This window comes from Megascapheus bottae, chromosome 1 (assembly GCF_031878675.1).
Source record: "Megascapheus bottae isolate mThoBot1 chromosome 1, mThoBot2.hap1, whole genome shotgun sequence".
NCBI classification, from domain to species: Eukaryota; Metazoa; Chordata; class Mammalia; order Rodentia; family Geomyidae; genus Megascapheus; species Megascapheus bottae.
In genome coordinates this window covers 27,988,084-28,003,354 of record NC_143509.1, presented here as the reverse complement: position 1 = coordinate 28,003,354, position 15,271 = coordinate 27,988,084, and the positions used below count along the sequence as shown (strand labels likewise).

At 58.6% G+C, this 15,271-nt stretch overlaps 2 protein-coding genes across 2 annotated transcripts; one reads left to right on the top strand and one right to left on the bottom strand.

Moving 5' to 3' along the window:
• Window positions 1-5,778: 5,778 nt before the first annotated feature.
• Window positions 5,779-11,186, bottom strand: Ndufa11 (NADH:ubiquinone oxidoreductase subunit A11). Its single transcript, XM_090328893.1, has 4 exons — window positions 10,976-11,186; window positions 6,707-6,799; window positions 6,409-6,531; window positions 5,779-5,966 (listed from the first exon to the last, which is right to left on the bottom strand). The coding sequence occupies exons 1-4, from the start codon at window positions 11,070-11,072 to the stop codon at window positions 5,854-5,856; spliced, it is 426 nt and encodes a 141-aa protein (XP_090185019.1). The 5' UTR covers window positions 11,073-11,186; the 3' UTR covers window positions 5,779-5,853.
• A 999-nt stretch (window positions 11,187-12,185) lies between these two features.
• Window positions 12,186-14,215, top strand: Vmac (vimentin type intermediate filament associated coiled-coil protein). The gene is made up of 2 exons (XM_090340286.1): window positions 12,186-12,376; window positions 13,664-14,215. Exons 1-2 carry the CDS (start codon window positions 12,186-12,188, stop codon window positions 13,989-13,991), a joined length of 519 nt encoding a protein of 172 aa, XP_090196412.1. The 3' UTR covers window positions 13,992-14,215.
• The last annotated feature ends 1,056 nt before the right edge of the window (window positions 14,216-15,271 follow it).

Here is a 15,271-nt window from a genome sequence, read left to right as displayed (position 1 = left end):
AAGAAAAAAAAAAAAGCTCGAGGACAGCACCCAGGTCCTGAGTTTAAGCCCCAGGACGGGCACAGAAAAGAAACCTCTCCTGTTCTCTCCTGTTTGTTCCCTGCCTTAACTGCGTGTGTGCCCAAGTCCAGGCTCCCTTTGCATGAAGTAGGTGCTCAGGAAACGGGAGTGTGAGAGTCACAGGATGGTGTGGGGGATGGAGGCAGATTGTGACTGCGGGCAGGAGCCAGCCGCTGTCCTCCCTCGGGTGACCAGGGCCAGCAGGGGCCGTGTGGGCTGTGGACAGGGCCCGGAGCAGCAGGCACAGGCAGGCCAGGAATGCTTGGCGGCGGGAATGGATAAACACCGCGCTGCATGGTGGGCTGGGGGCGGGGTGCTTTGAACCTCCAGCCTGGCTTGGGGATGTTTGGACAGGGCGGGCGTCCAGGGGTGTCATCAGGACTAAAATTAGCCTTGGTTTCCCGCTCAGCCCCTCCTCGCCACATGGGAGAAGCTGGGGCCTGGCTGTCCCAGCCGCAAGTGTTCCTCCTGTGCCAGGCCAGGTCCCCCAAACCAGGGTGCTTCCCCTTCCAGACATCCGCACCGAGGTTCCGTGCTCCCAGTCTGCACACTACATGCTGGGCAAACTGAGTCCCGGAGGTCTGGCTCAGAGTCTCATGGCCTCCCGAGTAGCAGAGCTAGGGGTTTAGCCCTGGAATTTGGGGGGCTGTGACATCACCAAGGGTTAGAAAACCCCCAAAGTGTTGGGGCTTTCTGGGAAAATTTCCAAGAAACACTTGCTAGTCTAGTGACCTGTGTGGGACCCCCAATGGCTTCCCCTAGGCAGGGGCAGGTCCAGGGGTCCTGGGAGGGGGCAGGGGAGCACTGTACTCTAGCTACTTGCTTGAAAGATGTGGCCTCAATTTCCCCATCATACCTGAACCCCAGTTGATGACTAAGTGAATGGGGGAGCCACGTGACAATAGGGGTTCTCAGCACCTGAGGAAATTGAGGCTCACCCCTGCCTGCCCCAGACTGAACTTGAGCCAGGCGATGGAAGAAGCGGCCGAGGAAATCTAGAAATCCAAACAGACTCAGTGCCTGGATTTGTGTTTGGGAACTGGGAGAGGCTTAGCAAAGGGAAGCAGTGCTGGGAAAGGGGGCCAGGGAGCGGTGAGGGGAGCCCAGGCCCCCAGTTCCCCTGCTAATAATCATGGTGGCTGCCAGACAGGGCCAGGCTGAGGTTCCCAGGGAAATGCAGCAGGAAAGTGGGGGTGCGTCCGGGCAGGAGACTGCGGCCATCCTGTTCTCTCTCCCTGGCTTTTCACTCTCTCTCTCCCTCCCTCCTTCCCTCTCTTTTTCCCTCCCTTGTGTTGGTGCCCGTCTTGGGGCTTGAACTCTGGGCCTGGACGCTGTCCCTGGGCTCTTCAGCTAGTGCTCTACCACTTGGCACCACTGCGCACTCTTGGTTTACAGGTTCTGAATTGGAGATGAGTCTCCTGGCCTTTCCTGTCCAGGCTGGCTTAGAACCATGGTTCTCAGTTTCCTGAGCAGCTAGGATGACCCGTGTGAGCCACCAGCGCCTGGCAACCTGAGCTTTGTCCCTCAAAGCTGGTGCTCTTCCACTTGCCCCACAACTCCACTTGTGGCTTTTTGCTGATTAACTGAAGGTAAGCATCTCGGGACCTTCCTGCCCAGGCCGCTTCCCCCTCAATGGTTCCATCCTCCCTCCCGCCTCACTCGGTCATCCCCAGTGGGTTGGGCCTGCTGGAGTCACCACTGTGTCACCAGTGGGCCGTGCAGGCCTGTGCTCTCCCCCTCCCTGTGCCATGTGACCTCAGGGCAGCGCCTAGCCTGGCTCAGCTCATTTTCTCTCATCTGTGAAAATCAGTTTTCTCTATCTCTTTCAGGCAAAGCAAAAGGCAGTGACAACACCCACAAGTCCCTAACGCTTGCTGGTGCCCACTGTGTCATCCTGGGACACCCTTCACACCTGGAACAGTAAAGGGTGTGACCCTATCTGAGGGAACAACAACAAAAACCCTCACAAAGCAAGCCTGGGGACAGCACGCGTGCTTTAATAAGGACAGGCCAATCACTGGATGGAATATTATACTGCCCTTAAAAAAGTATACACGCGGGGCCGGGAGTTTGGTCTAGTGGTAGAGTGCTTGCCTAGCATGCACGAAGACCCGGGTTCGATTCCTCGGTACCACATATATAGAAAAAAAAAGCTAGAAGTGGTGCTGAGGCTCAAGTGGTAGAGCTCTAGCCTTGAGAAAGTCCAAGGACAGTGCTCAGGCCCTGAGCTCAAGCCCAGGACTGGCAAAAAAAAAAAAAAAAAAAAAAAAAGCAGAGATAGACCTGGTAGGTCTCGCCTGTCGTCCTAACTACCCAGGAGGCTGCGATCTGAGGATCGTGGTTTAAAGCCAGCCAGGGCACTAACGTCTGTGAGACTCTTACCTCCAATTAACCACTAGAAAACTGGAAGTGGGGTTGTGGCTCAAGGGATAGAGAAGTAGCCTTGAGCTGAAGAGCTCAGGGACAGTGCCCAGGCCCAGAGTTCAAGCCCCATGACAGGTGGGGAGGGGAACAGGTGGGCCGGTCAGCCAATCCTGGACCCTCGCCGTGGTCTCCCACCCCTCTATGAAGCCAGAACTTTGGGTTCCCGATCTCACATCTGGTTCCCATATTTCCCTTTTGCCATGGCCTGACCCTCTCATTTTGTGGCCCTTTGGGGTACCCAGTGCACCCCAGGTGGCTCCTAAATCAGGGTTTCGAGCAGCCTCAGGTAAGATTTTTCCCTGAAGTCTCAGCTGTGATGAGCAGATTTCCTGCTGGCCCCTGCACTGGCTCACCACGCCACCAGAGTAACAGCCCTGGATTTAACCTCTCCTTGACTCCAAGGTCACTCAGCCATTCAGCCTGCCTTCTTGGTTTTGGGGTAAACCAGTTCCAGCCTGCCTCAGGGCCTTGGCACCTGGCACAGCCACATAGCTGCTCATTAAACAGCTGCTAAAGTCTAGGGTGGTGACTCACGCCTGTAATTCTAGCTATTTGGACGGTAAAAACTCTAGCCTATGGTGACTAAGGAGGTGAGAAGAGGCCGTAAGTGAAAAATAACTAAAGCAAAAAAGGGTTGGGGCATGGCTCAAGTGTTAAGGGCATCTGCCTAGCAAGCTCAAGGTAATGAGGTCAAACCCTAGGACCACCCACACTTAAAAAAAATGGGGGGGGAGTAAATGAAGTGAAGCCTGAGTGTGAGAGATGAACCAGGAATGGGGCTGAGTAGGTCTCTCTCTCTCTCTCTCTCTCTCTCTCTCTCTCTCTCTCTCTCTCTCTCTATATATATATATATATATATAGATAGATAGATAGATAGATAGATAATTTTTATTTTATTTTTTTTTGCTAGTTGCGGGGCTTGGACTCAGGGCCTGAGCACTGTCCTTGGGCTTTTCTCAAGGTTAGCACTCTGCCACTTGAGCCACTTCAGCATTTCCAGCTTTTTCTGTGTATGTGGCACCGAGGATTCGCGCATGCTAGGCAAGTACTCTACCACTAGGCCAAACTCCCGGCCCCTATTTTTTTTTTTTTTTTTTTTTTGGTGGGTTATGGAGCTTGAACTCAGCCTGGGCGCTGTCCCTGCTCTTCAGCTCAAGGCTACCGCCCTACCCCTGGAGCCACAGCCCCACTTCACTGGGGATAAGTTTCCCTTTGTTTAGTGCCCGGGCTGGCTTTGAACCACGATCCTCAGATCTCAGCTTCCTGGGTAGTTAGGATGACAGATGTGGTCCACCGCGCCCGCATACAAGCAGTTCGCTTTGTTGAGTCCCTGGATGGAGCTACGATGCAGCCCAGCCCGCAGGGAGGTGCTCTGCCCACTACGTGGTTCTGTGATGAGGAGGTAGGCACCGGGCAGACCCGGAGGTGTCTGGGTGTGGAGTGCAGTCTGAGGGCAGGATGTGGAGGGGACACCAGCTGAGAGCTGGAGATGAGGCGCAAGCTGTGGAGTTAAGACGCTTGAGGCACGGGCCCCACTTATGCAAAGGCCTCATGCAGACACCAAGCCTGTGCAGTTAAGAGGAGAGGGGTCGGAGGATGTTTGTGCTGGTCCAGGGGCTCCGACTCAGGCCCTGAGTGTTGTTCCTTAGCTTTTCCCCCTGAAGACTGGCGTTCTACCACTCGGGCCACACCTCCACTTTCAGCTTTGTGGTGGTCGATGGAAGTAAGGGTCTCATGGACTTTGTCTGGGCTGGCTTCAAACGTCGATCCTCAGATCTCAGCCTCCTGAGCGGCCAGGATGACAGTCCCTGGCTCCAGCAGGCCTTGGGTGGCACGGGGCATGAGAGCTGTGGGCCAGGCCAGTGAGGGGCAGCAGGGCAGCCCCAGCAGTAATGACCACCAAGAGGCCTTCCCAATGCCCTTTGCGCACAGCCTGGGCCCCAGGCCCTAACTAGTGCCACCTTTTCTCTGGGTGCTGGCCCGGTCAGGTAAGCAAGCACCTCACTGTGAGTTAGCCTGGCTTCGTGAGGCGGGGGGCCCACTCTGCAGCCGGAGCCAGGACCCGTGTGTGCCAGGCTGGCTCTGCACCCCATCTCACTCCTGTCTTTTGGGGTCACAGACCATGGCAGGGCCCAGCTACAGACTTGTCTGTGGGGGGCAAGTATCCGGGGCCTGGACAGCAGCCCCTCCCTGGCTGCGAGCCGGGGGCTTTGGCAGGGGTCCTGATCCCCCCCCCCATGCAGGCCTGGGGCATGGAGCCGAGGGGCTGCGTGTTCTGGACAGGGCCATCCCGGGGGCCACGGTGGGGAACAGGCTGACGTCAGCTCCCACAGTCTAGTAAATGTTTATGGACAAGGGGGCCTGAGTGTGGGGGCTCCCTGGAGTCCCCACTCCTCCTCCCACGTGGGGGTCTGGCAGGCGCTGCGGCACTGGCAGCCGGCCTGGAAAGGTCTGGGGGGGAGGGGGCAGGACTCCTGTTTGGGCAGCCTGGGACCTGTGGGGACAGTGGACTCGCACTGAGGGTCACCCCCACAGCTCTCAGCGGGGTGGCTGGGGGGGCAGAGGGTGTACCATGGGATCCCGGCCCCTCCACGCTGCCCCCTGCTGGCTGTGGTGAGGAGCACCTGGGGGAGGCCGGGGAGGCCGTGGCTGGAGGCTGGGCCACACCGCCGGGTGGGGAAGCTGTGATTTATGGCCGTGTGCGGCCTGTTGCAGCTTGCCCAGCTTCCGCTGCGGCTGCCAGGAAGCTTGCTCTGCCCAAGGAGCACATTCCTGGGCCCCCTAAATCACGGGCCTGACAGCTGGTGGGCCAGGACTGGTCACGAGGCCCCACCAGTGTCACCCGTGCGCTCACCTGGCAGGGCTGGTGGTCTGCCAGGCGGGGCAGGGTGGGCCGGGCCCATGGGGTGCCCTGCTCCAGTGGATAGGAATTTGGAGGCGCGGGGGGGGGGGAGTGGGGTTCGGGTGTGTTCCCTGCAGCTGTTGGCTTTGGGGGCAGGCCCAAGGCAGGGAGGGCTGTGTGGGGGTGTGGGTGACTCTCCACTCACGGGTGGACAGTGGCAGGCCCCGTGGTGGCTGTGTGACATGGCCAGCTCTCGTCAGGCGTGGACTCTTGCTCTGTGCCAGAAGCTGGGCGCCCTTGGCCTTGGCCCGGGCAGGCGCGTGGGCCTTATCTCCACTCCCTTGGAGAGCCGGCTGGGTAGCAGGCCGGGGTGCGCGTGCTGCCACCCTCTCCCTTCCTCCCTGGCCGGCTGGTGCGTGGTGCCCAGTGCCTGGACATCAGGGACAGACACGCACAGGTCCACACAGAGTTTATTTGTGGGCATGCCGCCCACCCCTCCCTGGGTCCTGGAGGACGGCCGGCCGAGCTCACATCTTCCGTTCTGCGAACATCTCCCAGCCCTCTAGCTGGCCCATCTTAAGCAGGGCGGCAGCGATGCCCATGCACATGCAGCCGGTGGCAGCCGTCCCGTAGCTGTGGGCTGAGGAGAGAGGGTTAGGCGTGGGCCCTCACTGAGTGCCCCCCACACCCAGTGGCCTCCACCTGCTGCAGGAAGGCACAGGCTCGGGGGATTGGGGAAACTGAGGTCCTTCCACACCCCAGGATGAGAGGGAGCTGCGCTGCCCCAACCCAAGCTCGGAAATGCTGGGTACCCAGAAGGGTGCGTGTCACCCTCCAAGGCCCGGCGCCCCTGGTGGACGCTGGGTCCCTGTGTGTGCACAGTGGGGGAGGAGGGTGGCTTTTCTGTGGGCACTGGGCCGGGCTGCTGGGAGTGACAAGATGTGGCAGGTTGAAGGGGTGCTAAGCAGTGGGGGCAAGGGCTGGATGGCACAGGGCGGGGTCAGGACAGTGACGGACCATGCTGAGGGGAAGCTGGGGCTGACAGACCCCTCTGGCCGGGATGGGGTCCCAAGGCCACTCACTTCGAGCCCCCAGGGTCAGGCCTCCGGCACAGCCTCCGATGAAGTAGTTCAAGGGGTCGTCTGGCTTCTCTCGGACGTGGCTGCTGATGCAGGAGGCGAGGCTGAACATGGCTCCAACAGCGGCTGTGGGGGATCGGGGGCGGGGGGGGGTGAGCCAGGGGCCTGGGGGTCTGGTGGGAAGCCCTGGGAAGTGCATTGCCCACCTGAGCCCCTGCCCAGCCCGCCCCTGGCTTCCTGGAGCCCCAAGACAGGCGTGCTGGGTCCCTGTGTAGCTGCTCCGCCACTCACCCCCACATACCTACGGTAAAGGTGTAGCGGCCGACCCGGGCCACGTTTTCCATGTGGGAGCTGGAGGGAAAGAATGTGATGCTGTAGCCTCCGGCGCTCAGACCTAAGAGATGAGGGGGTGGGTCAGAGCCCGACTGGGTGGCACCGGGCAGCTGAGCGGGCCTCAAACCTGGGCCTGCGCTGTAGAGCTGGAGCGAGGTGCCCCGACTGGCCCTGGCAGCGTGCCGTGCCCATCAAAGGCTCCATTCTCCTGTGGGGCCGCGACCCAATCCACCTTGGCAGTGTCCAGGCTTCGAGGTGCCAGCGACCTGTGCTGCCACTCTTGGGCCCTCCCCGGCCCAGTGGCCAGGCCCAGGCGCGTCCCCGGCCGCCACTGCTCAGCTTTTCCATCCACCTCCCCCACCTTGGCCCTGACACTGGCTTTTCCGTAAGTACAAGGGGCCGGGGCCGTGCTGGCCGGGAGCCCAGGGCCGGGTGGGTGGATAGGAAGGCTCCATCCCTTGCCTGCCCTGTTGGATTCCAGGGACCAGAGGGGCCCTGCACCAGCCTGAGTGGGGGCCGGCAGAGCATCCGTCCAGTGTCCCTTCTGCTTACCAGCCACCACCTTCTGCCTGTCATCCCCAGGGCCCAGATGCGGCTCAGAACACCTGGCAGCAGCCCCAAGGGGGGCTGAGACGACGCCCCACTGTTCAGATGGGGACACTGAGGCAGCAAGAAGAGCCTCGCGTGAGAGTGCTCCATACGGAAGTTGCTGCTGTCCCCACGGCGGGGTCTGGGGGCTGGAAGGGGCTGGGGCTCAGCAAACCTGGATCCTCCTCCCCGGCTCGCCCGCCCCAGCTGGAATCTTCGAGTCCCCCAGCTCTGTCACAGTGGGGCCCTCACGGGCCCCACCCCATGCCAGCATGGCCACTGCCGGCTCAATAGCGAGCAGCCTCACCCCCTAGACGCCCCACATCCTCATCACCCCAGAGGTCAAGGGAGCGCCCATCCTGTCACCTCCCCTGCCACCCCCTCCCCCCCTGGTGGCTTGCAGGACCTCCACTCACATCCGGCCTGTGCCACCTGCTGCTGACTTCCCAGCATCCCGCCTGCCAGCCCTGTGCCGCTGCAGTCATTCCTCACTCAGCCACTGTGTCCACGGCACTCAAACCCATCACCGCCACACAGCTGCCGCGCAGCCGGGCATCCACGAGCTCCCTGCAGCATTCATTCACACTTCACGCAGCTCTGTGCACCACGGCCTGCATGCATTCATTCACTCATTCATTCAATGTCACTCATCCAATTACTGTGCAGCCAGTGTTAATCCATTTATTCACCCAGCTCTACGCACCACAGTATGCATTCATTCATTCATTCTTCACTCAGCTGTAGGCACCCACAGTATGCATGCACTCCTTCATTCCAACTTTATGCATTCAGCTACTATGCAGCCAGTGCTCATCCATTCATTCCTTCATTCCACTTCACCCATCCAGCTACTGTGAAGCTAGTGCTCATTCATTCATTCAGTCGGCGTCAGGTAGCCCTGGTATGCATGCATTCACTTATTCAAACCTCACTCACCCAGCTACTGTGGAGCCAGTGCTCATTCATGCATGCATGCATTCATTCACCCAGCTTTGCACTGATCTATATTCCGGCCTCACTCACCCCAGCGCTCCTCCCTTCATTCCCTCAGCTCTGCACCCACAGAGCTGACTCGTTCACTCAGGTACTCAGTCACTGTGCACCCCAGGTGCTGGGTTCTCCAGCTGCCTGCCGTGGAGGTTTGGGCACCCCAGGGGAGCCAATCTAAGACAAGCTGTTCCCAAGCAGCAGGGAACAAGGGCGGTGGGACGGGAGGGAGCTGGCCCAGTGAAGCCCATGCCAACCCCAAGTTAACCTCTCCCAGGGCCTCCTCCACACGGCACCACTGGAACAATTCCCACCCCAGTGGCTGAAAGGACCTGGCTGGCAGTGCCCCACACAGCGCGCTGAGGCGTCGGTGCTTCTCCACAGTGTGCAGTGGCTCCTACACAGCATGGCCTGCTGCTCTGAAATCCCTCAAGATCTCCCTGAAGGGGCTGGGGGTGTACCAACATGGCAGAGCGCTGGTCCACCCTCAGCACCACACGAAATGTGACAACACAAAACAAGACACACACTGGCGCTCCACCCCTGCCATTCTATCCTTCTAGTTATTCAGGCTTATGTAATTCAAGGCCCGTCAGGGAAGAAGCGTCCGGAAGGGGCTGGAAGCCTGGTCTAGTGGTAGAGGGCTCACCTAGCAAGCACGGAGCATACACAGGAAAGGTGGAAGTGGTGCTGTGGCTCCGTGGTAGAGCTCTAGCCTTGAGAAAGCTCAAGGACAGTGCCTAGGCCCTGAGTTCAAGACCCAGGACTGGCAAAAAAAAAAGTCTGTGAGACACTTTCTCCAATTAACCAGCTCCCAAAACAGGGTGGAGGTGTAGTTCAAGCAGTAGAGCACCAGCTGTGAGTGAGCAAACTAAGCAAGAGTTGAAAGGGATGGTACTGACACACCAGACCAACCAACAAGTCAAGAAAAACAAAGCAAGAGAAACAAAAACCCCAAATTGGGGGAGGGGAGGAATCAAGCCAGGTGAGGTGGCTCACGCCTGTAATCCTAGCTATGGAGGCTGAGATCTAAGGATCAAGGTTCAAAGCCAGCCCAGGCACAAAAGAGCGTGAGAAAATGGAAGTGGGGCTTTGCTCAAGGGTAGGCACGTAGCCTTGAGAGCTCAGGGACAGGATAGCACTCGCCGAGCTCAAGCCCCTTGACCCACACACAAAAAAAAGAATGTGTGAGTAGATGGGCTGTGCATGTGCTAAGATGTGACATGAGCAAGGATCACAGTAAAGGCATACTTTTTAAATTTTTTTATTTTTATTTGTAGGTAATGGGTCTTGAACTAGGCCTGGGTGCTGTCCCTGAGCTTTCCAGCTCAAGGGTAATGCCCTACAATTGAGCTAAGCCTCACTTCCCATTTTCTAGAGGTTAATTGGAGGTAAGAGTCTCAGGTCCTTTTGGGCCCGGGCTGGCTTTGAACCTTGATCCTCAGATCTCAGATTCCTGAGTAGCTAGGATGACAGGAGTGAGCCAGTGCCCGGCTAGTAAAGGCATTTTTAAAGCCACATGTTGTGGCCCATACCTGTGATCCCAGCCCTCAGAGTCTGGGGCAGGACAGCCAGTGCCAGCCCCACCTGGGCATTTTTACTTTGCAAGGGGACGAGGAACTAAAGCAGCGGGTGTTTGTGAAGCTCAGAGGGTAGACAGGGTTGGGATTCTGAGGCCTGGAAGGCCAGAGCTGTGCCTGCCCTGCTATGCTCCCCAGTGCTACCATTTGTTAGCCCTGGACCTGACTCCCCTCGATGGTGGAGCCAATTAAAGCCTCAAGAATCCCTGGCCAGGCATGCCAGTGGCTCGCTCACACCTGTATTCTGAGCAACTCAGGAGGCTGCGATCGGAAGAGGGAGGTCAAACACCAGCCAGGGCAGGAAGGTCCATGAGATTCTTATCCCCAAATGGTCACCAGACAACCGGAAGTGACTCTGTGGCTCACAGTGGTAGAGCGCAAGCCTTGAGTAAAAAAGCTCAGGGTCCGTGGCCAGGCCAGGAGTACAAGCTCTATGGGGGCCTTAAAAAAAAATAGAAAAGAAAAGAAAGAAAGAAAAGAAAGAATCCCTGCCTACGCACCACATCTGAACCCTAGAAAGACCTCGGGGCCACGCAGCGTGGCCCACGCCTGAAATCCTCGGTGCTCAGGAGGCTGAGACGGGAGGATGGCGGTTCGACGCCAGCAGAAGAAGGAAAGTGGAGCTGTCACTGAAGTGGCGGAGCGCCGGCCTGGAGCAAAAGACGCTCGGGGGGCCCAGGCTCCGACTTCATCGGGCGACCCCCAAGCCTTCGAACTTCTGCACCCCCCGGGTCCCCCAGGACCCTCAAAGGTGCCTGCTGCAAAGCCTCGGGGAGGCCCGGGACGCCTCATCCCGAGACGCCCCCGACAGCCCCCCAGCGCCCAGGGCGGGCCACCTCCGCACCCCCGGGCCCCGGCGGCGCCCCCGACTTCCCGGCCTGCCAACCCCGCCGGGGTGTCTGACCAGCCACACCGCGGCCGCCCCACCCCACCCCGACCAGGTGGCGCCCGGGCTGGGGGGAGGGGTTCCCCGAGGGCGTGGGGGGCCCGCGCAGACCCCCGTGACCCGGAGACCCGCCGTGACCTCTCGGCGCCCACTTCCGGGACCCTCCACCCGCCCGCGGGGCCCGGCCGACGCTCACCTATGCCGGCGCCGAGGAGGGTGGTGATGTAGGCTTTGCGGTGGCACTCGGTACCCTCCGGGATGGCCCAGTACTGACGGATTAAGCTACTCGCCATGACGCCGGCAGCCGAAGACCCGCACCGCCGCCGCCAGCTCCGCGGGCTCCGCGTTCTCAAGGGCGGCCGCAGCAGAATCTCGCGAGACTTCCCGGGAGCCGATTTAGCAACAAGCGCGCAACTTTATTGAGTGCCGAGGAGACGGACAAGAGTCCCGCCCGAGCTCTGAGGGAGGCGAGCGCCTCGCGGGAGGCGGCAGCATTTCGGCCCTGGGATGAACCTACCCGAGGGAGAATTGAGGTCTGCCATGATCAGCGGGAACGGGATTTGTTAGTCCAAGTTGACAGTTTGACCACTGGAAATAAGGGCTGACCTAGGGGAGAGACGGTGAACAGGTGCCAGGTCAAACCGCCCAGCCGACTACCACGCTAGGCGGGGCTCCACCTGATAGGCTGGAGAGGTAATGAGGGGGCGGGGCTTACCGGCGACGTGGCCACTCGTAGAGCCGGACTCCTTCTGGGGCGTGGCCACACTCTCCGCGTGTCCGTATTTGGGGGCGTGGTGAGAATCCAGGGCTCTGCCGGCCGCATCACCAATCCAAAAGCTGGGACTTTTAGCGGGCATTGGCCTAGGCCGAGGCAAAGTTTGCGTTAGACTGAGGGGGCGTGGCCACAGCCAAGGTATTTCTAAAAGCGATCTTTCAATGGCTGTACGAGGCCCCGCCCCGTAGGGAGTGGTCTTTCTTGGGACTCCCCTGGACGGAAAGGTGGCCAATCACTCGATTGCGGGAGGAAAGCCTTAGTTTCTGCTGGGCGTGGCTAGACGTACTCGCTTCAGCTGTGAGCCAATCCTGGCTTGGCTAGAAGGTGTGGCCCCACCCAGTTTGTAGAGCAGGGTCTGGTCGGCGGAAAAGCCTAAAAGCCATTCTCGGGGGGCGTGGCCTGTCTGTCAAGGTCTTAGCCAATTCTGAAGTGAGGCCGGGGTTCTGGGCGGAGCTTCGCCGTCCTAGAACCAGTGAGAGAGCTCTGGCTGGAGGAAGGCACAACCCAGACCCGGGGGCGGGGCCGAGGGGAAGACTGCAGCCAATCGAGCTCGTTCCTCGGGGGGCGTCTCCCTGCTTGTCACGGCCGCGGCGGGTGGAGCGTGGCGGGGCCTGGGGCCTGAGCGGGGGCCATGTCTACACCGCCCGCCCTGCAGATCCGGGAGGCGAACGCGCACCTGGCCGCAGTACACCGGCGCGCGGCGGAGCTCGAGGCGCGACTGGAGGCGGCGGAGCGCACGGTGCGCGCCCAGGCCGAGCGCCTGTCCCGCCACGACCAGCAGCTGCGCGCCGCCCTCGAGGAGCTGGGCCGCGCCAAGGACCGGTGAGGCCCCGGGGCGGCCCGGGCGGACTTCCCGGAGGAGGTGGGCGGCGGCGGAGACTGGGAAGGGAAGCCACGGGGAGGTGGCGTGAGTTCACTCAGACGCTGACTGCTAGTAGAGTTAGGGAAAAGAAAAAAAAGCACAACTCCAAGAAAGTTAAATTGGTAAAGTTGAGGGGTAAAGGTCGAGTGAAGTCGGAGCTGAGATCGCCCGGACGCGGGACCGCGGAGCCGTGGCAGGTGCTGGGCAGGCTGCCGATGAAATGAAGGAATCTGGGCCTTTGCGAAGGCTGCCTGTGTCCGTGGGTGTCTCCGCTCACGCCTGTCCTCCCAGATACTTGGGAGGGGGTGACTGGGAGATTCACCCCGTGCCAGGCCAGCCCAGGCAAAAAAGGCAGTCTCATGCCTTATGCCATTTTCCATGGGTTATTTGGGGATAGAGGTCTGAGGTCAGCTCCGGGCAAGCATAGAAGACCGTGTGGACTTGAAACCGAAACACAAAAGCCTAGTGGGTAAAGGGCACCCATCAGGATTTGCAGCCTTATAAGAGACATTAGATGGGTACCTGTGGCTCACAACTGTGAGCTACTCAGGAGGCTGAGATCTGAGGGCTGGGGCTCCAAGCCAGCCTGGGCGGAAAAGTCCCCGAGTATCTTCTCTCCAATAACCATTCAGAAAAAAGCCAGAAGTGATGCAAGACAGAACCAGAGACAAAGAGACAGGGAGCGACTAGAAGCTGCGTGCAGTGGCTCATGCCTTTAATTCTGATTACTTGAGAGCCAGACAGTGGGAGGATGGAGATTCAAGAAAGTTTTGGGTTTGTTTTTGTTTTTGTTTTTTGCCAGGCCTGTGACTTGAACCACAGCACCATTTCCAGCTTTTTCTGTGAATATGGTGCCAGGGAATCAAACCCAGGGCTTCTTGCACGCTAGGCAGGCACTCTACCACTAGGCCACACTCCCGGCCATCAAGCAAGTTTTAAGCACCTAGGCAAAACAACAACAAAATAGGGCTGGAGGTATGGGGGCAGGGTAAGCAAGCCAAGTGAGACTTGTGAGGCTGAGACTTCAAACTCCAATACGGGCAAAAAAGAGGACCCATCCCATTTCCCCCAGGCCCCAAAGGGCCCATCTCCAAATGCCATCCTGTGGGAAAGCAGGGGACATATCGTGCTGAGCACAGGGGACCTGTGCTGAGGTGGGCTTTGAGGCAGTGGAGGAGACAGGCCTGAGGAGCTGTCCCTCTGGGTCCTCCAGTACTGTGACCACCCCATTTTTGTTTCTCATCCAGGGAGATTTCAGCTCTGCAGGAGCGGCTGCTGGCATGCGAGGCCTCAGTCCAGAGCCTCCAAGCCGCTGTGCACCAGCGGGACGAGCTCATCGGGCAGCTGCGGCCTCGTGCTGACCTGCTGCAGGACATCTGTCGACAGCGATCGCCCCTGACCACACTGCTTTCCGCCCTGGCCCAGGCTGAGCGGCTGGGACCTGTGCCTGCCAATGACCCCAGCCATCTGTACCCTGGAGGGCCCGGAGGGCCCGGCCCGCCCCTCACCAACAGCACGGGGGAGGAGGAGGGTGAGGGTCACCTCGAGCCTGCCGTGTTCGGGACCACAGTGTGAACCCTGGGGTGCAGCTTGCAGAATGGACGGAGAGAAAGTGCCTTTGGGAGTTGTCTCTGCCTAGAGAAGTGCTGAGCAGGACTGGCGTTCGGAGGCCGTGCTGGGGATTCAGCCACAGTTCCTGTCCAAACATGGAAAGAAACACAAAGCCAAGTTTTCATTTTTAAAATTTTTTTTTCTGCAGTGCTGGGGATGGCAAAGATGACATTAACACACACACACACACACGCGCACACACGCACACACACACACACACACACACCAGAGCCCACAGGTGGAATACAATTTAGCCTAGACAAGTTAAAACAGTGAAACTTTGCATCTCTCATTGTTGAAAAATTGATAATGCTTCTGTGAACACTGCTTTTTTTTTTTTTTTTGGCTTGAGTCTTGGCAGTGCCTGTTTGAATCTGAACCCTGGAAAAGTCAGGCTGTGAGATCTGTTGTCCCTCCCTTCTTAGGCTGTGTACAGGGCCTGGAAGACTGTGAGGCAAGCCCCCTCGAATGATACCAAGATCCATGTGTTTTGAATTTTTCTTCTCCCTCTCCCCACCATCCCTTTGTCTTCTTGTTCTTTATAAATCATCCTCCATCCTTAGGTTATAGCTTTTACCTTTTACCTCAGTCAAAAATGGGTAGCCTTGCCTGGAACTCATGGCTCACAGCTGGGATCCCAAATAACCAGGAGGCTGAGATCTGAGGATCACAGTTCGAAGCTGGCTGAGGCATGAGATTATCTCCAATCAACTAATTAGAAAAAGCCAAAAGTGGTGTTGTGGCTCAAGTGGTAGAGCTCTAACTTTGAGCACAAAGAGGCTCAGGAATAGCACCCAGGCATTGAGTTCAATCCCCAGGACCAAGGGGGGAAAAAAAGGTCTCATGCCTATGCCATTTTCCATTGGTTATTTGGGAATAATTATTTTTTTTCCCAGTCCTGGGGTTTGAACTCAGGGCCTGGGCATTGTCATTGGACACTTTTTTTTTTCCCCCCTTAAGGTTAGCATTGTGCTCACTTGAGCCACAGTGCATTGTGAATGCTAGACAAGAACTCTACTGCTAGGCTGCACCCCCAGCCCCCCCTGAGGGTAATTTTTTGTTGTTGTTGGTTGTGGGGCCTGAACTCTGGGCCTGGGCATTGTGCCTGAGCTCTTCAGTTCAAGGCTACTGCCCTACCCCTTGAGCCACAGCCCCACTTCCAACTTCTGGTTGTTAATTAGAGATAGGAGTCTCACAGACTTTAGTGCCTAGGCTGGCTTTGAACCTTGATCCTCAGATCTCAG